General features: G+C 41.2%; 2 protein-coding genes across 5 annotated transcripts in view; both read left to right on the top strand.

The window, feature by feature from the left end:
• The first annotated feature begins 534 nt into the window (after nucleotides 1–534).
• Nucleotides 535–19,604, top strand: LOC128693858 (equilibrative nucleobase transporter 1-like). 4 transcript variants are annotated; one of them, XM_070091011.1, is made up of 12 exons: nucleotides 562–655; nucleotides 823–956; nucleotides 5,141–5,664; nucleotides 8,436–8,578; nucleotides 9,094–9,140; nucleotides 9,284–9,453; nucleotides 10,909–11,029; nucleotides 12,610–12,759; nucleotides 13,219–13,347; nucleotides 14,217–14,412; nucleotides 14,954–15,065; nucleotides 15,956–19,604. In XM_070091011.1, the coding sequence occupies exons 3-12, from the start codon at nucleotides 5,365–5,367 to the stop codon at nucleotides 16,130–16,132; spliced, it is 1,545 nt and encodes a 514-aa protein (XP_069947112.1). In that variant the 5' UTR covers nucleotides 562–655; nucleotides 823–956; nucleotides 5,141–5,364; the 3' UTR covers nucleotides 16,133–19,604. The 4 variants fall into 4 exon arrangements, with proteins under 4 accessions (XP_069947114.1, XP_069947111.1, XP_069947112.1 ...); XM_070091012.1 differs by having other exon boundaries at nucleotides 566–701; XM_070091013.1 differs by lacking the exon at nucleotides 823–956 and having other exon boundaries at nucleotides 535–587.
• Nucleotides 19,605–21,383: 1,779 nt separating this feature from the next.
• LOC128693969 (uncharacterized) overlaps nucleotides 21,384–26,561 on the top strand; it is a 5,265-nt gene continuing 87 nt past the window's right edge. Inside the window, exons 1-4 of the mRNA XM_053783914.2 lie at nucleotides 21,384–21,677; nucleotides 22,465–22,713; nucleotides 23,901–23,983; nucleotides 25,415–26,561. The exon at nucleotides 25,415–26,561 is cut by the window's right edge and continues 87 nt beyond it. Coding sequence (XP_053639889.2) covers nucleotides 21,617–21,677; nucleotides 22,465–22,713; nucleotides 23,901–23,983; nucleotides 25,415–25,570 — 549 coding nt within the window. The 5' untranslated portion in view covers nucleotides 21,384–21,616 and the 3' untranslated portion in view covers nucleotides 25,571–26,561. The remainder of the gene's footprint in view (nucleotides 21,678–22,464; nucleotides 22,714–23,900; nucleotides 23,984–25,414) is intronic.

The following is a 26,561-nucleotide window of genomic DNA, read 5'->3' as shown; positions in this document are numbered from 1 at the left end:
GAAATTTCTCATCGTTGAACTTCATATTGTTTTCTGCAGCCCACTGAAAGATTTGGTTGATGTCTGCCTGGAGCTTTGCAGTGTCTGCAATGGAAGACACTGTCATGCAGATTCGGGTGTCATCTGCAAAGGAAGACACGGTGCTGTGGCTGACATCCTTGTCTATGTCGGTGTGGGTGAAAAGTTACGGTGCATCCCATTGGTTTTAGTTTTAACGCAGCAGATATTACCCACCGAAACATTTTGTCTCCAAGGTGAGCGAGACGATAAAGTCTAGATCATCCGACATCCCAGATGGGAGTTACAGAGTGCCATGACCTGTCTACTACGTTAAGTAGTGTGACCCGGTGAAAACACAGTCGTTCTCACTCTAGCTGTCACGGACAAGGGAACCCTTGACTTCAGCGAGGTTCCTCCTTGCAGCCGACAACGAGTCTTGCTACAGCTGGTCACCCAACTATATACCGACTAGACGCCTATCGTGTTGACTGACGTTGCGCATACAATACAGAGTGCGCATGCGCTTGCAGTCAGCTGGCCTTACAGAACACATTTCCTGTGGCAGTAGCTTAGTGACCCTCGTCTGGGTAGGTTGTTGTTCCTCGCTCAGTGTGCCACCTCACACACTCGTTGTGTACATTGACTTTGTTCTCATGTACGCGTTATCAGAAACTGAGTATTTACTGGAAAATGAGCTTGTTGTGAGTGAATGAGCTACGATGTGCACTTGATTTGTTCCTTCTGGATTTACAAACACAATAAATAAGGTAAATTATACAGCTCAGAGATCCATGTTGAAGTGTATATTGATGCTCTTGGCAGGGATGCTGTGGACAGCTGAGGGAAGGTGAGAGAAGCTGATGCCAGATGAGGGAAGCTAAGGAGACACGAGGAAGCTAAATAATACCGTTGTTATGGTTTTTGTCCCAGAGTGACTAGTGCTGCAGCTATCAAAGGTGAGTGAGACCAGCTATCACCTTGTAGGGTGTCTCACCGTACAAGGTGAGGAGGAGGAGTCGGTATGATGCTGCTGAAGGGCTCTTCATCCAAGGAGTGGGAGCTATCTACCCCTTCCTCTGACCAAACCTGATTGCCTTCTCTTTCCCAGGCGCTGTAAGATCCTGATGATCATCAGTGCAAAGAAAGATGAGTATAAACAAAGATCGTAATATCAGTACGACCAGCAGGAGTCACTCCGAACGATCATCGGGAAATAAACACGATCGATAGTAAATGCTCGGAATTACTCCGTACGATATTTAGGATTTGATCAGAACAGGAATTTCACAGAAAACTTATTGGGAATTACTGTGACTGAATGACTCACTCCCTTTCTTGAAGGTTGTAGCACCAAAGGAACACCTAGCATCAAAGGAACACCAGAACACCGAGCATCAAAGGAACACCAGAGCACCTAGCATCAAAGGAACACCAGAGCACCTAGCATCAAAGTATTACAAATGCGTATTGCGTCACCTGAATAAGTAAGATATGTTGGTGATAAGCAAATGCTACAGCATTTAACAAAAAGACTAATCAGTTTCCTGACGACTGAAGGCGATACCTCCTTTCCCTACAACAATTGACTTAGATAAGCAGTGACATGTTTTCATTTGCTGTTGAGCTGCTCAAGGTAGTGCCTGAGCGTGATGATAACTGACCTGTGTCTTGACGCAAGTGACATGCCAACTTGATGCTACTCTGTAATGTTGAGTTATGTTACAATACACTGTCGTGGCAAATCTCTAATGTTGATTCAAGGGTATTAAAATTAAAAGTTTTCTCAGTACCGGATCAACCGGGCTGTGGTTCGTACGTGCGGCCAGTAGTAACAGCCTCGTTGATCAGGCCCTCATCGACCGGGAGGCCTGGTCATGGACCGGGCCGCGGGGGCGTTGATCCCCGGAGTACCCTCCAAGTAGCAGGTAAGCATCAGGAAAGCTTCATAGACACCCACCAGGCATCAGGGGAATTGCCTATATACCTCTGGCTGCCTTCAAGAGGGAGCTGGACAGATACCTAAAGTCAGTACCCGATCAACCGGGCTGTAGTTCCTACGTTGCACTACGTGCTGGCAATAGTAAAAGCCTGATTGATCAGGCCCTGATCCACCAGGAGGCCTGGTCAAGGACTGGACCGCGGGGGGCGTTGACCCCCGGAACACACCTCCAAGTAGACAGACACAAGATGATAAATCAGAATGACAGAACACGATACATTTTCTTACGAAGAGGCACAAGCATGTTCATTCACTATAATAACCAATATAAGTCAAGTATGTTTTTAAAAAACACGAAATAATTTTGTCATTTGTGTTACAATCACAAGAAATAAAATAACTATCTCATTTTCCTGGTCTCATAACAGCGGAAAACGACCAAATTAATTTCTGCATTGTATTTACGTTAATGTTCGTAAAAAAAAAAGTGTTCAGTTTGGCTAGCATTTATTCAGATGTTAAACACAAGACTGTAAATGTAATATACCCCGAGGAATGTATTTATATCATTATATATGCATGTGTGCAAGACAAGCCACGGGGATGCATATCTTTGAGCTAAGATTGCCACCCCCTGTGGCTTGTCTAGCATTGTTAAAATCGCCTGTCAGTGATTGTATTGTGTGTATATATGTATATATACATATAGTTTACTTCAGTCTTTAATAACTAGTGTTACACAGGTAACGTGTAGACTAAATGATCCTCGTGTAGCAGATTCACTTTAAACCCAACAAACCAACCTAGTAATTAGCAAAATGTGCTGAGGTCCCCCACATTGTTGGCATACTTGGCACTGAGTACAGCTCTGGGGCTTGACTCTGCCACAGGTGGCATCTTGGCTCTCTGATGTGAGGAAACTGCATGTGTTGATCAGTAACACCATGCATTCCCAAGCTACACTGCTTATGAAAATACCACTCATACACCATTCCGACAGGTGCCACTCATACACCACTCAGAGAGGTGCCACTCATACACCACTCAGAGAGATGCCACTCATACACCACTCAGATGCCACTTATGCACCACTCAGAGAGATGCCACATATACACCACTCAGAGAGATGCCACTTATACACCACTCAGAGAGATGCCACTTATACACCACTCAGAGAGATGCCACTCGTACACCACTCAGAGAAGTGCCACTCATACACCACTCAGATGCCACTCATACATCACTCAAAGGCGTGCTAGTCACACGCCACTCAGAGGCGCCAACCATAGTTGCTCCGAGATGCCAACCATATGCCAGTCATCTAGGTGCCAATCATGCAACAAGTGGTGTGCTCAGTCTCGGCTGCAACACTCCAGGTAGTGTGCTCCAGTCTCGGCTGCAACACTCCAGGTAGTGTGCTCCAGTCTCGGCTGCAACACTCCAGGTAGTGTGCTCCAGTCTCGGCTGCAACACTCCAGGTAGTGTGCTCCAGTCTCGGCTGCAACACTCCAGGTAGTGTGCTCCAGTCTCGGCTGCAACACTCCAGGTAGTGTGCTCCAGTCTTGGCTGCAACACTCCAGGTTTGTGTGTTCCAGTCTTGGCTGCAACACTCCAGGTAGTGTGTTCCAGTCTTGGCTGCAACACTCCAAGCTGTGTGCCCCAACCTTAGCTGCAGCTTCAAGCTAAAATAAATTCGGGCAGTAGTTTTCTGAGATTGTTTTCACCCCTGAAGCATCATAATTGGACACGATCATTATTGATAATGACTGCTCATCATAAACCTAATTATGGGTAATTATTAATTTTTCTTACTCTAGAAACCACTAAATAGTGATTAGACGTTTCAATTGCTCTTGTAAACAAGTCTGCTAATGCACCTTGTAAACAAGTCTACTAATGCACCTTGTAAACAAGTCTACTAATGCACCTTGTAAACGAGTCTACTAATGCACCTTGTAAACAAGTCTACTAATGCACCTTGTAAACAAGTCTACTAATGCACCTTGTAAACAAGTCTACTAATGCACCTTGTAAACAAGTCTACTAATGCACCTTGTAAACAAGTCTACTAATGCACCTTGTAAACAAGTCTACTAATGCACCTTGTAAACGAGTCTACTAATGCACCTTGTAAACAAGTCTACTAATGCACCTTGTAAACAAGTCTACTAATGCACCTTGTAAACAAGTCTACTAATGCACCTTGTAAACAAGTCTACTAATGCACCTTGTAAACGAGTCTACTAATGCACCTTGTAAACAAGTCTACTAATGCACCTTGTAAACGAGTCTACTAATGCACCTTGTAAACGAGACAACCACTGTTACTTTTAAACAAGTCTTCCAGTGAAACTTGTAAAGAGTCTACCACTGTGAATTGTAAACAAGTCTACCACTGTAAACAATTTACCTCTGTTATTTATGTAAAATTACATTTTAATGTGTAAAATTAATCGGTTTAATGTTGGAAAATGCAAAATGGAGTAATATTTTTTACTTTCTTTTAGTATTTTTTTAAATTATTATTTTTCATTAAAATTAAGATATTTTTGGTTAAGATGCAATAGTTTAGAATAAAAGTGTCTAATATTATAGATTTCAGTGCACATTTCCATTTTTAATTTCGGTAGCTGGTGATATATAGGGCAAAACACGATAATATTTCCACATTGCCTCACAATACAGATAAATCTGATTTTCTTCTTACACTGCCCTCAAGGGAGGGTTCTAGATCCAAGGGAGTGGCCTTACCTTGGATCGAACCTGATTGCTTTCTATTTCTCTAGAAGTTGTATGACCCCTACAGGCTTAGCGCTCCCATATGCATATAATAATGATTCATACTTGTAATGAAAACAAAATTATAATGAAGATTATTTGTACGGTGTCATTATCATCTCTTTCCTAACTGTTGGTGATGTGAGTCATGTTAGCGACATGTGGCGCAACTAATCAATGCTGAGGCGAAGCAAATACTTGGACTTGCCTAGCATGGGCCGCTAGGCTTGCTGCACTGCTTCTTTTATGTTCTTAAGCAGGTGGAATGTTTGACTAAGCGGGAGAACAGTCATTAAGCTGGACAAGGTTATATGATTAATATTGAGTTCTTAGAAGGAGTGAACACATTACTTTGTCTTGCCTATTATAGTCTTATCTGTGTTGTTATTATAATGTGGCTAATCATTTTTATTATCACAATAGAGACTGAGCCGTGAGAAAACTTCTGCCACCGTGTCACCAACACTGCCACCACAAGTGTCACACCTGCCGTCACTGCCATTAAACTGTCTTTAGTAGTGGCAGTGCGTTGGTGTGTTTATCAGGAGGATTGTGTATTGGTCTGAACCGCTCATTACTTACACTGCTACCATTATCGCTAAAAGCACCAGCACCATTACTACCACCACCACTACCATCACTCCAACATGAAGTGTCAACAGGACCCTCAACTGGAGCTCTCCCTGGCCAGACGGGTCACCATCTTCGTCATTGGTGTGGTTGAGTCAATGCTCTTCGCCGGCACGGTCTTCGGCTGGCCGCAGCTGGTACACGTTCTGAAGGTGGAAGGTTTATACAGTGACCTCTGTCACGGGTTCTCAACTCCCTCTTCCCTCCTTCCCCACGCCCACACCAGCCTCAACACGCCCACACCTCCCCACCAAGCCTTCAACAACACCCGCTGCCATGGCCTCAACAACACCTTCGAAATCTCCAGAAGTCACATCGTGAGTACAGATCAAACTGAAGGAAGGCTGTCTTGTGCTTTATTTTGAAGATTTAGTCAAAGTAAACCATTATTAGAGTATAGCTTGCAAGAAGGGTATATGCCGCTAACTATGGTTAAGTTTTAAAATACAATTCTTCTGATGCTAAGCATAAAATATAGCTTGGGCCTGATTTCTGCTCTTGATTTGTTTAAGTCAGCGTCTCACTCTCATTTGTGAATTATGATGTATCTTGTAGTGTCTCTTTCCTGTATGAACACTAAATTATATTTAAGAACGAGTTAGGATGTGTTAGTCATGTTGGCTGAAATTATAGTGTATTGCTAACTTAAAGATAGAATGTATACTAGGAATCTTGCAAGTGTTGTTGCTTTGCGTTAATATTATATCTTAGAGACTTTCATCTTTATAAGAGACAACGCACTCTTTATTATCTTCCATTATCTCATTCCTTCGTCTTCATCTATGTTTATAACATGGATGACTAGAGTTTACAATGAACTTTGTTTACACAAGAGTCCGGGAACCATCTCTGATGACTCGACCAAACCTGCCATCCTCTACTACCATCACCACCATTCCACCATCACCCCAACACTACGCAGCTGCCACCACCACTACCACCACCACTACCACTATCACTGCCACCACTGCTACCACAACCACCATCAGCACCACCACGGTGACCTTGGAGCTAATCAGTGTCTCACGATGCCTTTTTATCTCTTATCCACAATTCTCATAAAATATGTTTGTCTTCATATTTTTACCTTTAAGATATTTTCGTGACACATACGTCGCTTGTCATCAGATGACACACGTCACCTGTGTCAGCGATAATGCAGTCTCCCTTGAAGACTAAAAGTCACAGTACTGTACCGTCGCTGGAAAACAATTCGCAGCTAACCCAGACGTTTCGGTCCTTCCTCGACCATCATCAAGTCGTGACCGGACAATACTGACTTTATGACAGTCCAGGACGGCCTGAAAAATCTTAGGAAGATTCATCTCGAATTTATGGGTTGGTTGTGAAACCTCAGTTGTCAAGATGTCGAGTAATTTTTACTTGTCAGGTGAAACCCCAACGTATCATGTCAGTTTCTATCATGTACAAAATACTGCAAATTCTGCAATAACAAGAGTTTAAATTGAAAATTACAAGGCAGAATGTGTCGGGATGTGACACTGAGAGAGCAATAAAGGTCACTTTCTATGATTAATGGTGTTATTCTCATACTTGTGAGAGACGTCACTCTTCTTGCAAGTACTGGTTACGAAAGTGCAAGAGAGTGTGTGGTGTATGTTTACAATTATCTCTTTGTAGCTCCATGAGCAGAGCTGAGCGTTCAGTGTCCCGCTTTATATCACATTTTTCCCCCAGTGGCTGCACATGACATACTACTTCTTGCAACGATTCCATTGTTCTACGACTGTTTGCGAGGATAAAAATCTTCTGACCTCTGGTCACTTCTTCCTCATATATAGTTATGACCTTGTGTATACTCTCTGTTGAGGATGTTAAGAAATCTTATCAAAGTATTTCGTAATGTTTAACATATATGGTTATCGTGCTTCTTCTTACCATCTTATCAGTCGTCAAAAAGGACTTATCTAATCCCTTCAGCCTTCTTTTGTAACTTTATTATTTTTGAGACATTTTGAAACTCGTGTTTTTAACTACAATAATTTTTAAAGATGCAAGCAACTACGCTACCTCTGCATACTCCAATTCCTGATCCATATGTTTAAGTTAATGGTATATTTTACGTGGAGGGCTAAACCCGTGTGGATCATTTATGATAAGGAGTTGAGGAGGCTTAGTTTTTCGTATATTAATGGTGAGAGAGACTAACTAATTGTACTCACCTAACTGGTCCCATGTATCCAAAGTTAGTTAATATCACATAGGAGTTCCCACTATTTTTACTGATATGACTTTCAGGTGGCAGTGTTGAGCCAGTGATAATTCTCAAGGTTCTTCTGTTTGTCTGGTGTCTCTCATATTTAATCACAATCTGTAGTCTTCGTGTGACGTGTTTTCACATTCTTTTCTTGTTACTGCTTGTCATTTATCCACATAAACGTCCATCATCCACCTATCACTCGACCTGCTTATTCTATCCAGGATTTGTGAGGGGATACACAGTCGGGTTTTTGTTTTCATAAGTTTTAGCATCATTTTGGGAACACGTTTGTGTTTGCTGTTTCGTCTGGCAAAATTTTGATCTACATTAGAAACATTTTTCTTGGCGAGCACCGAGCCTTGTGTGCATGAGCGATGGAAGAAGAGGTATGGAAAACCTATGACATTTCCATATTAACAGGAATGCTGTAAGCAAATTGACATTTAACTCACGAAAACTATGGTTAGATTAAAAAGCCAGGAGATAGGACATGCACGGGGACAGAAGACATTTATGGAGGGAATCTCGCTGCAGGCAACGATATGGTGCATATATAATTAAGTAACTAAGTTTATAGATACAGGTACACGTAAGGACAGTTATCATATCAAATAACATAGGTGTAAATTACCTAGGATAGTCCCAGAAAAGTCAGACAAAATTACTTATTTCAGCTGGGGTCCTGATGGAACTCTGAGTCACTGAAAACAGAACAGAAGCCACAAGTGAAATGAAAGGTTGAGAGTGAGATACCTAGCGCTGGTCTGACCTCCTGGTATATCTTCCCTTGTATTATCAATGGTATTATCAATATAGAGAAAATGAATGAGACACATGCACAACATTTCCGTATCTTTATTTCTGCAGGTTGGTGTCGAGCAGTGTGGACCACAGGACGAGAGGTTCGCTCTCATCTTCACAGTGGCTGTGGGTTGCTACAGTGTGCCAGGGGTCCTAGTGGGATACCTCCTGCACCACGCCGGCCTCAGAGTCACCAGGGTGTCTGCAGGGTACGTGTGTACTTACCTATTTGTACTTACCTATCTGGGGTTACAGAGGTTGATTCACAGCTCCTGGCCCCGCCTCTTCGCTGGTTGCTACTAAGCCCACTCTCTCCCTGCTTCATGAGCTCTATCGTACCTCTTTTTTTTGTGTATGTGTTTGCGTCTTGATGTTTGGAGAACATAACTCACAAATCGCTGTACTGCTTAAAATAAATCCACTTTGAAACAAAATCAAGTTATGATCACAGTACAGGAAATTTCAGTCTTTTAAGAACAAGCTTCCGGATAGCCACTATCCTTATTCTTTTATAAGAACTTTAACCAAAATATACAAATTTTACAGTTAGTTTAACATACATGGAAAATTATGCTGTTACCATTGTTCACCTCGCAGAAAATAGGTACCTGGCTGTCAGTCAACTATTGTGGGACTGGCTTTTAAATAAGCTGAATTAGGATAACAGCTCTTAGCCTGTATATTAAAGAATGTTGTCAGTCATTAACGTTGCTACTCTCCACAGAACGATGCTCACCATGGGCTTCCTTTTCCTGGGAATGGCAACGAAAGGTGTGTAATTCTTATTCGTGTTATCTATTCTTTCATTCTTTATCAGTTGAGTTTCATCTGTTAATTGATAGTTTAAAACTAATTATTCCTAACAACGTTCTCTCTCTCTCTCTCTCTCACTTACATCATTTCCTCCATCTCAGAGTCTCCGAACTGGGTATTCGCCTCCATGATTTTCCTAGCACTGGGAGGTAACCAGCTGAGACTCAGTGTTATGCAGTTCGGAGATCTCTTCCCCCTCCACCGATCCACCGCCATCAGTCTCCTCTCAGGCATATATGCAGCCTCCGCCGCCCTCTTTATCATCTTCCAGGTGGGTGTGAGCCTGGGCGTGAGGCTGTAGTGTGGGTTAGAAGGAGGGTGTTGTGGTGTATTGGAAAGGGTGTTAGTAATGGGAAGGAACAGGGAGGCTAGAAATCCTAAATGTCATTACGTATCAGAAGTTAATGTTGTTATCGGAAAAGTGACAGGTGCAGTTTGACGACCACATTCGTAAGTTATTAATCCCGAGACCAGAAAAAAAATATCCACTGCACTTATAACTAAATAATTTTGAACTTTACCAAAGAGCAAAAAAGGACTCAGGAGTTCTGGTTAGTATAATTCTGTAGCCAAGGTATTATTGCACACTTATCCCTTATAAAACTCATAAATTGTCTGGCTTCATATCAGGAAGTATAAATAACTGATACTTATCTCTGTGGTTTAACTGACAAAGTTCTGGTCTCCATAAAGAGGTGTTGGAAACCATTTTCCTCACTACCGGGGAAGCCCCTTCCCCAACATACCCACAAATATATAGCCCGATCTTTCCTAGTCATAGACGACTCACATATAGTACATCCGGTACACTCAGGTCGAGGATCAGATGGAAACTGGAAACAACGCTTATGAGCGATCACTTTACCATCAAACAACATGGATGAACTACACCAGCTCCAACACAACAGAGATAGAACGTCAAGGAATTTAATTAGAAACAGTTATAATGCTTACTAGAAACACGACTTGGATGAAGTGAACGAGCAGCTCACCTGAACCTACTGGAGTCACAGCTACAAGCAGCCATGAAGGTGGTGGACAGAACCATACTTATAACTATCCCAGCTTCGTTTACTGTAAATAGCTCATTACTGGTGTAACTTCCAGAAGAACGTTGGGAACCTAACTTCTGAAACCTTCATCTTTCTCTGTAATCTTTCAACTATTGTCAATAAGATGTGTATTTTTCCCCTCGAGAGGTGTAACAGAGTCATGAAAACCATGTTTCAGCCCATATAAGACATATCATTGGCAATATCAACTACATCCTCTTCTTTTACAATATTTAGGTAATATTACCTTTAGAAATTATAAACTAAATATACCGTACATTGAATATTTCTTTTTGTAAATGCTTCGAGCCGTATCATATCTTAAGTAATGAGTATGTTAGTAAATATGGGTCCTTTGACCTTGTTAAATGTCACTTAACTCAGACAGCTGCTTTTGGAAGTCTCAGACTAATAAACATCATTTATTATCCAAACGTTTCTGAGTTTCGAAGTTTGAGATTCCAAAACTTTTGGATTATAATTAAAGATGTTTAGATAATAAATGAAGATGTTTGGATAATAAATCGAAGATGTTTAGATAATAAATGAAGATGTTTGGAAAATGTTATGTATAACATAAACATTACGTTGGCGACACTCAAAACACTACATAAACATATGCAGTTGTACTTATTTAAAAAAAATATTCTGAGATAGATGTTTGGTTGTTGCAGTACACTGCGTCTGCAGGTCTGCAGAGGTCACACGTATGTTGGTTCCTGGCTGCCCTCAGCACACTCAGCATCTTCCTCACCTTCCTCATGCCCGTCCACCACATACCTGTCCAAGATAACTGTACGTATATCCTCTCGCGTTCACCCCTGATGCTTATATGTACCGTATTATTTACCCCTGACGCATATATGTGCCAGATGTTCACTCATGACTCGTGTAATCTCCGTTATATTCACGCATGACTCATGTAATCTCCCTCATATTCACCCATGATGCACGCAATCTCCGTCATATTCACTCATGACACATGTAATCTTCATATTCACCCATGACGCATGTATGCGCCATCATATTCATCAGTAATTTATACATGCATGTTCACTCTGTTCATAGACTAGAGCGACATTCGAGTTTTAAATTCTGCCTTTACTGTACCATTAGTTATTTTAAATTACTCTCAGTGGTTGAGCCTTCAGATCACAACGAATAGGCTCGGGTTCAATCCTCGGACAACTAGAAAGGTATGGACCACTCTCCTTGCACTTGATGTTCCTGTTCACTCAGCGGTAATACATTCCAGCTGTTGTGAGTCGCATCTTTCTGGAGAAAACTGAAGAACAAGAACTTTAATGACAATAACTTTTCGTTATTTTTTAATCATATTTTCTTTAAGCTAGGTTAGGATAGGCTAGGTTACTGTAGGTTAGGCTAGGTTACTGTAGGTTAGGCTAGGTTACTGTAGGTTAGGCTAGGTTACTGTAGGTTAGGCTAGGTTACTGTTGGTTAGGCTAGGTTACTGTAGGTTAGGCTAGGTTACTGTAGGTTAGGCTAGGTTACTGTAGGTTAGGCTAGGTTACTGTTGGTTGGGCTAGGTTACTGTAGGTTAGGCTAGGTTACTGTAGGTTAGGCTAGGTTACTGTAGGTTAGGCTAGGTTACTGTAGGTTAGGCTAGGTTACTGTTGGTTAGGCTAGGTTACTGTAGGTTAGGCTAGGTTACTGTAGGTTAGGCTAAGTTACTGTAGGTTAGGCTAGGTTACTGTTGGTTGGGCTAGGTTACTGTAGGTTAGGCTAGGTTACTGTAGGTTAGGCTAGGTTACTGTAGGTTAGGCTAGGTTACTGTAGGTTAGGCTAGGTTACTGTTGGTTAGGCTAGGTTACTGTAGGTTAGGCTAGGTTACTGTAGGTTAGGCTAGGTTACTGTAGGTTAGGCTAGGTTACTGTAGGTTAGGCTAGGTTACTGTAGGTTAGGCTAGGTTACTGTAGGTTAGGCTAGGTTACTGTAGGTTAGGCTAGGTTACTGTAGGTTAGGCTAGGTTACTGTAGGTTAGGCTAGGTTACTGTAGGTTAGGCTAGGTTACTGTAGTTTAGGCTAGGTTACTGTTGGTTAGGCTAGGTTACTGTAGGTTAGGCTAGGTTACTGTAGGTTAGGCTAGGTTACTGTAGGTTAGGCTTGGTTAATATAAGTTAGGATAGGTTATTGTAAGTTAGATTACTGTAAGTTAGGTTAATATAAATTAGGTTTAAGTTAGATTAGGTTACGTGTATCTGCAAACGTATTTAGTCACAAATAGTAGGATGGAATGAAAAATAGGGAGAGGGGCATTCCGGCCATTATTCTGCTCCTGTGAAAATAAATAGGTTAATAGGTAACCGTAGGTTGGGTCACATCGCCGCGATATTAACCCATATACTGTCTGGCAGATGAGACATGGCCGAGTGAGCCAGGCACTTCTCAGCAGCCGTTGAGGAGGAGTCTACTGAGCGGGTCTTCCTTCCTACACACTTACTGGTACTTCCTCAACCTCCTGGCCATCAACATCTACCAGCAAACCTACAATGTCTGGGTCACAGGTTTGTATTGTACTTAATATTTCCTACTGTCTTTGAAATATTTGGAAAATAAATTAATATATATATATATGCTTAACAATTCGCGAACAGGCGAAATTATTTACAAACATTGTCTCTACGTCCACAGCAGGACTCGAACCTGCTAACTCTGTATCAGAGTCCACAGTACTTTACTGCTGAGCTAGACCCAACTTAAGTATGGGCGCTTAGCCGAAGCTAAACGATGTTACCCATACCCTCGGGCACCAACCTCGTTTTTGTATTTCATCGAATCAAAACGAGCTTGGTGCCCGGGGGTATGGGGTAACATCGTTAGCTTCGGCTAAGCGCCCATACTTAAATTGGGTCTAGCTCAGTGGTAAAGTACTGTGGACTCTGATACAGAGTTAGCAGGTTCGAGTTCTGCTGGGGACTTAGAGACATTGTTTATATATAATACGCTTTTTGTTCATGTGCCAGCATCATCGTGCAGCGTGCGGGAGGCAGGGTGGTACTCCATACTCTTCAGTTACAGTAATCTGGTCACCGTGTTTTTCGGTCCTCTGGGTGGAGCCTTCACAGACTACATGGTCCGACGTGCAGGGAACAGTAAGTCTCAGTATAATTATGTATAAACTTCTCTGACGTTCACGTGCGGCAAGGAGTATATATTTACTTATTCGCGGTAAAGCCTGAATGGTCCTTTCTGTGATGATATTTTGACAAATGGAGAAATATCCTCGCTATTTCAGCGAAAGTCAATTCTGGGTTCTTCGCCCACCATCTAAAGCGGATATAGTTTATGGCTCGATACCTTTAGGCTGTCAATGGCATAAAGCCGAAAACAAGATGATAAAGCTTTTTTATATGTTTAGTAACCATCCTGTCTGTTGTATTCAAAGGATTACAGAAGCTCATAAGGGGTCTAAGGAATGGGCCGAAAAATTCTGTTAGCTGAGAAACTTTCAGTCGGCATGATTCCTTTACTAGAGTTATGGATTAGGTCACAAAATGGATGGAAAAATAATATACTGATAACGATAATTTTCTCCAGGCTTGAACTTCTACGCTGTAATATAAATGGTGTATATATACCGTTGTGTAAACATCAACGCTACCGCCCGATATGGGATGATTAGACTGGCTGATATTTTTATTATGTACCACATTCCCTTTGTGGCCAAGGGATGATTAAAAGCACATATTACAGTGGGTTGAATGGCTGAACCCTGATATTGTGTTGACTGAACGAGTTACGAGTTACAGCAGTGAAGAGTTGGTTACGCAATTAATAAATTCAGTCACATAAATTTTAAATAACAGCATATTCATTATGATACAAATGTAAATACATTCTAACCAACGAGTAAGTATATATACCCATAAACTTGTACTCAGCACATTATTATTATTGTCCTCCTCAACGTCATTACGTGTACCCCTCACTCTGTCCTCGTCAAGATCTTCGCCCTCTTCAGCTTCCAGCGAGTTGAGACGGCGGGTGATGGAGGTTCAGGCGCCGTTCCTGCCTTTGCTGGTCACCTCTCTGGCTACCACTGCTATGTACATGTGCATCTTCATCTTCCACCCGGCGGCTATCTACATCTCCCTGGTGGCCATGGTGTTGGCCAGGCCTTGCACCATAGCTATCTCCACAGCCTATATCAGGATCAGGTACGGCCTCCTCTCTCTCTCTCTCTCTCTCTCTCTCTCTCTCTCTCTCTCTCTCTCTCTCTCTCTCTCTCTCTCTCTCTCTCTCTCTCTCTCTCTCTCTCTCTTTATTGGTCAATGGTAAGGTGTTCTGTCTCTGACAATGAAAGTGTTTAGAACAATACAGAGCAATGAAAATTATTTAAAGTATATATTTAAGTATATGTGAAGCACTCGTTGGCCTCAACCCTTGTGTACATAACTAAAAAACAAATTAGAGATAAAAATAAACGACGTTTCGATCCGTCACTATCAAATCTCGAGTAACTTGAAAAGAGTTCAGGAAAAACTGAAGCGTTGTGTAGCTCCATCGCTAATTTATGGATTAATTGTGAATTGTCAGCCGTGATGCTGTGGTGACTGTGTTGCTGCGAGTTAGTCTGGCATGGGAGGGAGGAGTGTTGATAGATGGATTGAAAATTTTGGTCAACATCATGCAAAAATACTACAGAACTTATAAATAATTTGCACTGTGTTTTCAACCAGCCAACCATCTTCTCGACAGGTTTCCTGCTGATCACTTTAACAGGCTGCTGGGGATCTACGGAACGATATCCTCTGTACTGATGTTTCTCCAGTACCCGCAGTTTGTGTGGGCACAAAACATGTACTATGCTGTGAGTATGCGCCTGGTTACTGATGTTCCTCCAATACCTACAGCTTATTTGAGCACAAAACATGTGCTGGGCTGTATACTGATCTCATTGATTGTGGGAGAGTTAGTTCTGTTAGATTTTGTCCTCGAGGGTTAGAAGTTACGATAGTGACTTCTAGTGAACGATAGTGACTAGATAGTCACGATAGTGACTTCTAGTCAACTTAGAACCGGAAACTAGACTACGTTTCAGTCCGTCCTGAACCTGTTAAAAGTCCAGGATGATCCGAAACGTCTTCTGATTCTTTCCCTAAAATTTGTGGTTTAAATGTGACGTTGATTTAATTTCTTTTAAGTAAGACTCGGTTAAAATAAAACAAGTTAACCTTAATATAGCCGTACATAATATGGAGACTGTTTTCTGCATGTTTTAGCATGTGCTGATTAATCCGCATGGTTTTAGCGCCTAATGAATACAATATAATTTGGTTAGTGTGATCATAAAAATGCTATACATAGTCTAAATAATCTATATTTTTATTGACAAGTTTCTGTTTTTAAAATCTACGTCCTTTGTAACTCATAAGTTTTTCTGATATAAAATTAGTTTACATTGATTTTCACGGAACTTTTTTCTCGAAAGAAAATAATAAATTTTAAGCTTCCCTCCCCCCAGATTGTCGACGATCTCTCTTTTCTTATTTGAAAACAATCCCTTGTTAATTTTGATCTGATTTTTTTCCGTCCACTTTCTTTATTTTCATTGTCTGAGCCAGGCTACGTGAGTAACTGTCTTGCGCTTAGGGGACGGAAGATCGAGCCTCCACTACTCCTTCCGCTGAATATCCCATATGAATTTAGCTCTTCATTATAAATATAATAATGATTCGTTTCTCCCTGTGTTGGTTGCAGGCGCACGCTATGGTGTTGGCGCTGCAAGTACTAAGCTACATGAATCCCATCCACTTGCTGTTTACCCCTCTCATGCGCCACGCCGTCATCCTCAGAGACCAGCTGGACGAGGACCAACTCCGTGAAGCCAACATCTCCAAGGAACACACAAGAGAGAAGCCCCAACGCCGGCTCTAGTATTGTAAAGATCACTATATAGAACTAGTGTTGTGTGGGCATGAAGGACTCCTGTGTCGTGAGATTATAAGAACATAAGAACATAAGAAAGAAGGAACACTGCAACAGGCCTACTGACCCATGCGGAGCAGGTCCATGTCCCCCCCCCCGGATTAGACCAATGACCCACCCCCCGGATTATCCCAATGACCCATCCAGTCTGGTCATCCCCACTCAAGGATGGAGAACTGCACCAAACCCAGCAGCACAAGCTAGTCAGGTCCAACTCACACCCACCCACACCCACTCATGTATTTATCTAACCTATTTTTAAAACTACACAACGTTTTAGCCTCAATAACTGTACTCGGGAGCTTGTTCCACTCATCCATAACTCTATTACTAAACCAATGCTTTCGTATATCCTTCCTGAATCTGAATTTTTCCAACTTGAAACCATTGCTGCGAGTCCTGTCTTGGCTGGAAATTTTCAGCACACTATTTACATCCCCTTTATTTATTCCTGTTTTCCATTTATACACCTCGATCATATCCCCCCTAATTCTACGCCTTTCGAGAGAGTGCAGATTCAGGGCCTCAGTCTATCCTCATAGGGAAGATTTCTGATACATGGGATCATCTTTGTCATCCTCCTTTGTACGTTTTCCAGAGCATTTATATCCATTCTGTAATACGGTGACCAGAACTGAGCAGCATAGTCTAAATGAGGCCTAACCAAGGATATATAGAGTTGAAGAACAACTTGAGGACTTCTATTATTTTTACTTCTAGATATGAAGCCAAGAATTCTGTTAGCTTTATTGCGAACACTAATGCACTGTTGTCTTGGTTTTAGGTTACTGCTAACCAAGACTCCTAAATCCTTTTCGCAATCGGTAGTATTAAGATCTACATTATTTAGTTTATATGTGGCATGGTTATTTAACTGTCCAACATTTAGAACTTTGCATTTGTCAATATTAAACTGCATCTGCCACTTCTCCGACCATTGCGTCAGTCTATTCAAATCATCCTGGAGTGCTCTAATGTCCTCATTAGAATGAATTGGACGGCCTATTTTGGTGTCATCAGCAAATTTGCTTATGTCGCTATTTATTCCCTCATCTATGTCGTTTATGTAAATTGTGAACAACAACGGGCCCAACACTGACCCCTGAGGAACACCGCTTGTGACGTGCCCCCATTCGGATTTCTCCCCATTAATGCAAACTCTCTGCTGTCTATTTGTCAGCCATGCCTCTACCCAGGAAAAAATTTCTCCTCCTATTCCGTGTGCCCTAAGTTTCCTCAATAGCCTCTGGTGTGGAACTCTATCGAAAGCCTTACTGAAGTCCATATACACAATATCATATTCATTACCATGATCTACCTCCTCAAACACCTTAGTGAAAAAAATTAGTAAATTCGTAAGACAGGAACGCCCCTTTGTAAAACCGTGTTGAGAATCATTAATCAATCTGTGCCTGTCAAGATGGCTACGAATTGCTTCGGCAATTATTGATTCCATAAATTTTCCCACTATGGTCTATAGTTCGAAGCCAAGGACCTGTCACCTGCCTTGTAAATAGGTATTACATTTGCAATTTTCTACTTATCAGGCACTGTGCCAGTTTGTAGTGATATGTTAAAAAGATTAGCCAAAGGTATGCTAAGTTCCTCTTTACATTCCTTTAACACCCTTGCAAGCACTTCATCAGGACCTGGGGATTTGTTAGGTTGTAGTTTCTCTATTTGTCTGAGGACCATGTCACTAGTTACTGCAATCGTACATAGTTTATCATCATCCTGTTCTACGTAATCTATTATTTCAGGAATATCGCTAGTATTTTCCTGGGTGAAAACTGAGAGGAAGTAGGTATTTAGAATTTCACACATAACCTTATCATTGTCAGTGATCTGACCAGAGTTACTCTTAAGTGGGCCAATCTTGTCCCTAATCTTACTTCTGTATACCTGAAAGAACCCTTTTGGGTTAGTCTTTGAGTCCCTTGCGACCTTAGCCTCATAATCTCTTTTTGCTTTTCTTATTCCTTTCTTTATTTCTCTCTTTAATTGAATATATTGATTTCTTAACTGCCCATCCCCTCTTTTGATAAGCCTATATATGCCTCTCTTTTGACCAATGAGATGTTTTAATCTATTGTTCATCCATTTGGGATCATTTTTGTTAGATCTAATTTCCCTACTCGGAACAAAAGTTGTCTGGGCAGCTAGAACTATGCTCTGAAAAACGTCATATTGGCAACCAAGATCACCTACCTGACCCATAGTCAGGACATCCCAATTTAGCCCACATTATCTATAACATCACATAAAGATGAGGTCCTAAACAAAATAATGATGGTCTTCGTTACAGCCTCTTTCAAGTAGGACTTGAAACTTTCAGATTGCTAACGTATGGTATTATGAACAGTCCTGACACATCAAATGTAAAAGTAATTGTGTATGTCAGTAGTCAGTGAAACATCAGAGGAAGTCTCGGAAAGTTGCGGGAATACTGGAAACAAAAGAGTTCTTTAGGGAAACTGTCACCTGTGTAGAATATCCAGTACAACTATAAAGGCACCTCATGCCCAGGACTCTCTAGAAAGTCAACAGAAGAGGAGATCCGGAGCAGTGCCTCTTGGAGAGTAGTGCCTTGGTGATGATGGAGATCTTCTGGTCCAGGGAATTGGAGCTACCTTCCCCTGCGGATTTCGAGCATTTCAGTGAATATGTTTATATTTATATACGTGCAATATTTACGTCATATATATATTTTTTTATTATTATCACACTGGCCGATATATATATATATATATATATATATATATATATATATATATATATATATATATATATATATATATATATATATATATATATATATATATATATATATATATATATATATATATATATATATATATATATATATGCACTATATCTCAGAAACTTGGAATGTTAGTGTGTGAGTTCAACAAATTTTTAACATGTATTTACTGAAAAAAATCCCGTTCTGAAACGATTATATATAATGATATTATATTCAGAACAGACTCTGAGGTATATCTAGTCCAACTTTAATCAATATCTAAATATGTATCACCAGTTTAACTAAGATAACGTAGTGCACCTTCCTTCAGCCTGACATTACTCTATTACTGCCTGCTAGCAGCCAGTTATGGAGCAGGTTGAGGAGGTAGTACTGGCAGCTGTGTAACCACAGACACAATTATGCATCTAAATGCTTTTATTTGGATAAAGTTTCGGTCTAGACAAACTTTTATTAAGTTATGACCTGCTAAAGCTCTAAGGAAAGAGTTATTAAGTCATGACCTGCTAAAGCTCTAAGGAAAGAGTTATTAAGTCATGACCTGCTAAAGCTCTAAGGAAAGAGTTTTTAAATCATAACCTGCTAAAGCTCTAAGGAAAGAGTTTTTAAGTCATAACCTGCTAAAGCTCTAAGGAAAGATTAAAGTCATGAACTGTGTACCTGCGTCTTTTTAACCCCCCCCCCCCCCACCTCTGGCTGCTGGTAAATGTTCGTTGATTACATAATTATATTTCAGAGAAGTATTTTTATACGAACGTTTCGTAAACAGTATATATCAAAGTTATGATAAAATATAATCGTTAACTTTTTTGCTTAACACGTTATTAAAGTTCAGTATATTTTGGATAATAAATATTAAAAAAAAGAACTCGTTTGAGTTACATCCTCCCCAATATTAGTTTGTTAAGGCAACACTTATCTGCTATACATGGGTCATTAATTCACTTGTTTGCTAATAATAGTGAAGGACATACTTCTCTTAGAGAATATACGCTGAGAGATGTTAGTTACTATTTTGTCGTAGGCACATGTCGATTTGACACTAGGCCTGTTGTATATGCGTGCATGTGTTAGGTAGGTAGGTAGGTGTGTGTGTGTGTGTGTGTATTTTATTTTTTTCCTTACTGTACAAATGAGACAGATATACTGTGTGTGTGTGTGTGTGTACATCTGTCAGTGTATATAAACTGAGGGATACACAGCTCTCGGTGTATATTCACTGAAATATATAACTCAGGGTATATACACTGAGCTATAAATACCGACTTGTCGGTATTTATTACCAAGGTTTATACCACTGAGCTATACACCTCTCGGCGTACATACTCTGTAAGCGACAATGCCTCTTCTAAACATTATTTATTAAAAAAAATGTGGAAGTGTAACATAATTTTTAAAAAAAATTGTTACAGCAATATTCGCTTAAATTTGAGAGTAATTTTTCATACCCATTTGCGTCTTGTCTTGCTTTGAGTCCTCAGTGACGTAGTGTTGACGTGCCTGGCTGCTACCCTGCACGTACCCTTGGGGTTAACGTGCCTGGCTGCTACAGTGCCCATAGTGGTGATATGCTCGGTACTATGCTCACCCTTCGGTTCCTCGCTTCGAGTGAGGTTTGCAGCCCTTGATTGTCTACTCAGTTTCTAGCATTCTTTCTCCATCCCTACTTTCCACTGAATTTGCTGGCGCTCAGTTCCAGTAGCCATTTTTTTAGCCGATCTGTAATTTATCTCAGCGAGAGACATACACCTCACCTCTGTGTGATATGTTGGTTAACTGAGTTTCAAGCCTATCGATTTCACGAAGGGTCAGTTAGGCCGCATGTAAGTTTATTTAGGCTCAGGTAGACATTAGTACAATTATCATACATGGTGTAAATTACCTAGGATAACCCAAAAATGTCAGTTACTTTTTTTCCACTGGAATCCTTTTCACCTCCAGACATGAATACTTTAATCCTTAAAACAGGGATCAGATTATACTCTCAGTGGCCTCGTGGCTAAAGCTCCCGCTTCACACACGGAGGGCCCGGGTTCGATTCCCGGCGGGTGGAAACATTTCGACACGTTTCCTTACACCTGTTGTCCTGTTCACCTAGCAGCAAATAGGTACCTAGGTGTTAGTCGACTGGTGTGGGTCGCATCCTGGGGGACAAGATTGAGGACCCCAATGGAAATAAGTTAGACAGTCCTCGATGACGCACTGACTTTCTTGGGTTATCCTGGGTGGCTAACCCTCCGGGGTTAAAAATCCGAACGAAATCTTATCTTATCTTATTATACCCTGAGAGACATCCCTCGAGTGTATATCCGGTACGTGATAAGAATTTTACAAGGAGACGTAAATACTGAAGGAGAGTAAGTAACTTTATTCATATATACACAAATACAGTTACATAGATTATCAAAAATAGCAGCATATGTGTAGAGAACCTAGGATAACCCTAAAAAGCCAAAGTGACTTTTTTCCATGTTACTACTCCAACATTTACATAATATAGCTCATATATACATAGATCATGTATTTATGTAGCCTCACATCAAACATACACTTTAAACAGTTACAGTGTGGCTGATGGAGAGGGTTGTGGGTATGACGTATATACTGACGTAAGGGTGTGCCATCCTGGTGGGGATCCGCCCTCACACTACACAAGTCCTCCCACCACCATGGACGACACCGCCCCGCTCATCCTCTGGCTCCTCGTCAACAAACAACAACACGCCACATGTAAGTCTATTCTTGCTCTCTGCTCTACAGACTAACAAAGAACGGCCTCGTTATCACGTGAATTATTCCAGCACTGTAGTTATCTTCCGGGAAGATGAAGTAACAGGTGATATTGATTTAGTTTTTTATGCCGGCTAAGCTCTAGCGTTTTCTATGATGCTGTTTTATCGGAAACTCTCATAAGATTGCAAGCTTAGTCCACTAGATAATACTAAAAAAATGGTACCTTTAATTGCAGTTGCAATTTCAGATGGTGATGCTACAGTAAAGCGTCAGGACGAAAGATACGATGCATTTTTTAATTATTTTATATTGTAAACCAATGTAGGTTTATGGACTTGAGTTATCTTTGGGGTTTCCTACGTAATTTACACAATATATGATAATTGTAGACAAACCACAGTACGGGCGGGGATTGAACCCGCGGTGAGTGAGTCGTAAAACTCCCAACCGACGCAATAGCTAACGCGTCGGTCTGGAGTTTTACAACTTACTCCCCGCGGGTTCAATCCCCGCCCGTACCGTGGTTTGTTTGCAGTCGTGTCATTACGATTTCTTGAGTTATGATAATTGTACTTTTATTGTATTTAATTGTACTTAAGTGTACCTGTGCCTAAATAAACTTACTAACGGAAATAAGTCACATAATTTGACTTTACTGGGTCATCCTAGGTTAAATGTACATAATATTATATTTTCTATGCTCATAACATCTATGCCCTCAATACCACTGTAAAAATATGTTATATATGCAAAACCTAAATAAAATTAATTTGTGATTCTCCAGCCGAGGGAGAGAGTGGTGAGGATGCTGGTGTCAAACAGTTGGTGTCAGTGCCAATGTGGCCACACTGGACGGCCAGGGAGGTTCAAGTGGCCCTCCTCAAGACCCTAGATATGGGCCATACCATCTATGGTCACAGCATCGTCAGGGTCCGCGACGCCCATGGTGCTCTGGTCCCGCTCACGCCCACCACCCTTAAATCTACGCCCGTACAACCCCTCCTTCTAGAAATTTGTCCAGCCTACCAAGACGGTGAGACTGTAGCATGTGACACATGTTTGGTTATCTTGAATTAGTACATGTTTTAATGAAGAATAATTTGGTTGGAGGGCATAATGCCAACTGATACACAGACCAAGACACAGTTATACAGACCAAGCTACTATTTAGACAGTATTTCACTCTAAGTAGAGCTTTCCCACTTCAGATCTACACAGCGAAAATCTGTCCAAATGAAGTCTGTTCCGCATACTTGTGTCTCTGACGAAACACACGTACTGCACTTGTGTATCTTTACTGCCGAAGCGTCGCGCCTCTGTAGCAGGTTTTTCTGAGTCCAATACATGTGTACACCGTCTGTGTTTTATTCGTCATCTAGCTTGTACTGTACACCATTAACTATATGATACTTGTTTCTCTGTTTACAGAAGCAAATTACTTTCTCAAATATTACTTATATAAGTTACCTTCTATTATTTACAAGAAACTCACAGTAGACACTTTATTACAAGAACCATGCTTGGTGACCAAGCTTTTTGAAGTCTATAGAGAATATGGAGAACCAGGAAAAAATATAGATGGAGTAATGACCGTAGAAGAAGGCCGGCTTATCTGAGCATGGAAACAGCTGTAAAAAAAATTAAAGACTTATTTTATAAGAATTAACTGAAAACTTACGACTCTGTTTTCCTGCAGCCATTGGAAGGGCATAATCATACCAGAAGCCTATAGTATCAACTTTAGTCTTCACCACGGACGCCATCATCATACAGACAAAGAAAAGAATTTCCAGCTTTCCAGACCCTCCTGTTTGCCAAACTCCTCGACTTGACCTTTACAGCTGGATCCAAGTGTGTCTTTCTTTCACTACTAACCTTTATAGCTGCTCAGGTCAGCTGAACCTCCACGACGGGCCTCGCTCAGCCTGTGTAGTGCTCATTTCTCTTGTCAAGTCTTATAGATTTAATTATCATTCTCTTAGTGAACAGATTTAGTGGTTCACAAAAGAATAATGCAGTTTTGCTATGCATGATCTCAGTTATTACCTGAAAATTCCATATGCATTGTAAACAAAATTAGATTAAATGAGATTCATGACACGTTAGTAAAAAATTGAGAGTGCTGTCTGATCTCTATGGGTTTATCACCTCCCATTAGTATTAAAATTATGTTAGCATTTGTACAAGAGAGTGCACATCATACAGAGGACTTTCCTGCAGGCTCTGGGGAAGGAGAGACGACAGAGCTGCCTCCCTCCTTCAGAAAGACTGTGCAGGACATAGTAACTCGCTTCGAGACGCGAGTGAGTGACGGTAGAGACGTGTTCAATTAGACTTTAATGCATGAGTCTATCCCTAGAATGAGTGAGATTCAGGTGAATGAGACTCCACTGGGTGAGTCCCTCCCTAGAATGAGTAAGATCATAATGAATGATTCTCCACTGGGTGAATCTCTCCCTAGAATGAGTGAGATTCTGGCAAATATATCTCAACTGGATGAGTTTCTCTCTTCTGAGATTCTGATGAGTGAGTAGACCCGCTGAATGAATCTCAAGTGGATGAGTGTCCACTGAGTGAGTGATGCGTCTTCAAGCCTCGAGATACATACCAGCGATAAACAAAATTTGATATCACCTTTGAATTCTATTGCAGCCTCTTATATTTTCTTTGTTTTCTTTAACATTGCGTTTGTGGTAAAATTATTTAAATCTTTTTATGTTTATTCAAATTTTCTGTTAACTAAGTTTAATAGTCTTCTTATTTTCTTATATAAATCAATTTTATATTTTAAGATTCGTTTTAGTTTGGATTTTGTAATTCAGTTATTGCATATATTTTTAGTCTTCTCTTTGGGTATCATTACTTTTTCACATAATAGTATCGAAGATTAATTTTTTTTAGTATGTTTTTGTCCCATTTTAGTTTATTTTTTTCGTTTTCTATTATTTAGTTCTCTGGTTCCCATTTTCTGTTGTGCTTCAGTTTTGTTTTCTCTGGTGTACAATATTGCTTATTAGTGTTCACTATTACTGGTGCTCACTGTTGCTGTCTTTGGTGTTCACTGTTGTTCTTTCTCTGGAGTGGTGGCACTTGCGGTGCCGCTACAATGGTGGCACTGGTGGTGCCACTACATTGATGGCACTTGTGGTGCCGCTACAGTGGTGGCATTTGCGGTGCCGCTACAGTGGTGGCACTGGTGGTGCCGCTACAGTGATGGCACCCGTGGTACCGCTACAGTGAAGGCACTGGTGGTGCCGCTCCAGTGGTGGCACTCAAGAGAACGGAGGACCGAGCCTCCACTAGTTCATGTGCTGAATAACCCACACGGGTTCAGCGCCTCACATGAACAGTACAAGGTTCAGTGGGTTCCTCGGCTATGAAAACACGTACCTGCATGTATCCACGTGTCCCGGCATATTTGCACGTGTCCCAGTATGCTTGCACGTGTCCCAGAATGCTCGCACGTGTCCCAACATGCTTGCACGTGTACCAGAATGCTCGCACGTGTCCCAGCATGCTTGCACTTGTCCCAGAATAATCTACACTGGAAACCCTTCAAAGTATTCTTACCACGGAAGTGTGTGTGTGTTGTGTGTGTGTGTGTGTGTGTTATTTATAAGCTTATTTATTTGTGTTCTAACGAATGTCTTTATTTATTCATTAAGGAATTTACTTATATAAATAGTTTCTCCTTTTTTTGTAATGCTCTGACTTGGGTATTTATGTTGTTGCAGCTGGCGGTGGTGGAGGCGGGTGTGGGCGGCCTGCAGGGGAAGCGGGCGGCGCAGCTGGAGGCTGAGCTGCAGCGGCTCCAAGATACACTCTCTTTCATGTCCCGCCGTCTTGACCTGACCCGAGCCCCGGCCTGGGTTACTGGGGGTCATACCTGAATAATTGACCAGACCCGTGCCCCAGCCCTGGGTCTCCGGGGCTCAGACCTGAGCTCTTGACCTGACCCGAGCCCTGATCTGGGTTACCGGGGGGTCAGACCTGAATCTTTGACCTGATCCGTGCCCCAGCCTGGGTCTCCAGGGTTCAAACATGAGCCCTTGACTTGACCCCATAGGTCACTACTCTTCACCTCAAATCACGTGCCATCAACAACCTCTGTCATAACTACCGTAACCTTTTTCGATAATTAGATAATTTGTTTTATCAAGAGTTAGAAAGTTAACTACAAGTACAAGACCTAGCTTGCTCGCCTCCTTAACTGACTTTCATAATTCCCGGCTTCCTTATTTTCTAAGACTTTCAGAATGTCATTCTTCCCTTCCAGAATGCTTCATGGCTGTCGTCTTCCAAATTACTTCATTTGATAATTATTCTGCCTCCCTAACCCTCTTGACTTCCTGATCTCTTCTTGCCTGCGTAACCTCTCTCTCGATTTCCTGACCTTTCTTGACTTTCTGACCCTGCGATTAATTTCCTGACCTTTTGTTGACCTGACTTCGTGACTTGATGATGTTCTTGCATGTTTATCTTCTGCCCGTCCTTGTTCTTTACCTAATTATCTTCCGAGTCAACCATCCTGACCTTCCTTCATGACCTCTCCTGACGTTCGCTCCTGACCTTGCTGAGCTCTCCACCTGGCCTCCGAGCCTCCTGACTGCATTATGTGAGACCTTAGAGAGGCGTCAGCGATGTTGTGGGTCTTGATGAGCTCCTTTTGTGATGCTCTGACACTGTGAAGATTTGCTGCTTTTCAGGCGAGATATTCCATTTTTGTCTCTCATTATTGTGATCTCTTTGTTGCTGTGTATATGTCTAGGGCTTTATGTCTCTCTCAGTGTCTATTGTTTTACACACACACATATTAAACAGTATATATATATATATATATATATATATATATATATATATATATATATATATATACAAACT

Source organism: Cherax quadricarinatus, chromosome 33 (genome assembly GCF_038502225.1).
Source record: "Cherax quadricarinatus isolate ZL_2023a chromosome 33, ASM3850222v1, whole genome shotgun sequence".
Lineage (NCBI taxonomy): Eukaryota > Metazoa > Arthropoda > Malacostraca > Decapoda > Parastacidae > Cherax > Cherax quadricarinatus.
This window is presented reverse-complemented; position numbering and strand designations above follow the sequence as displayed.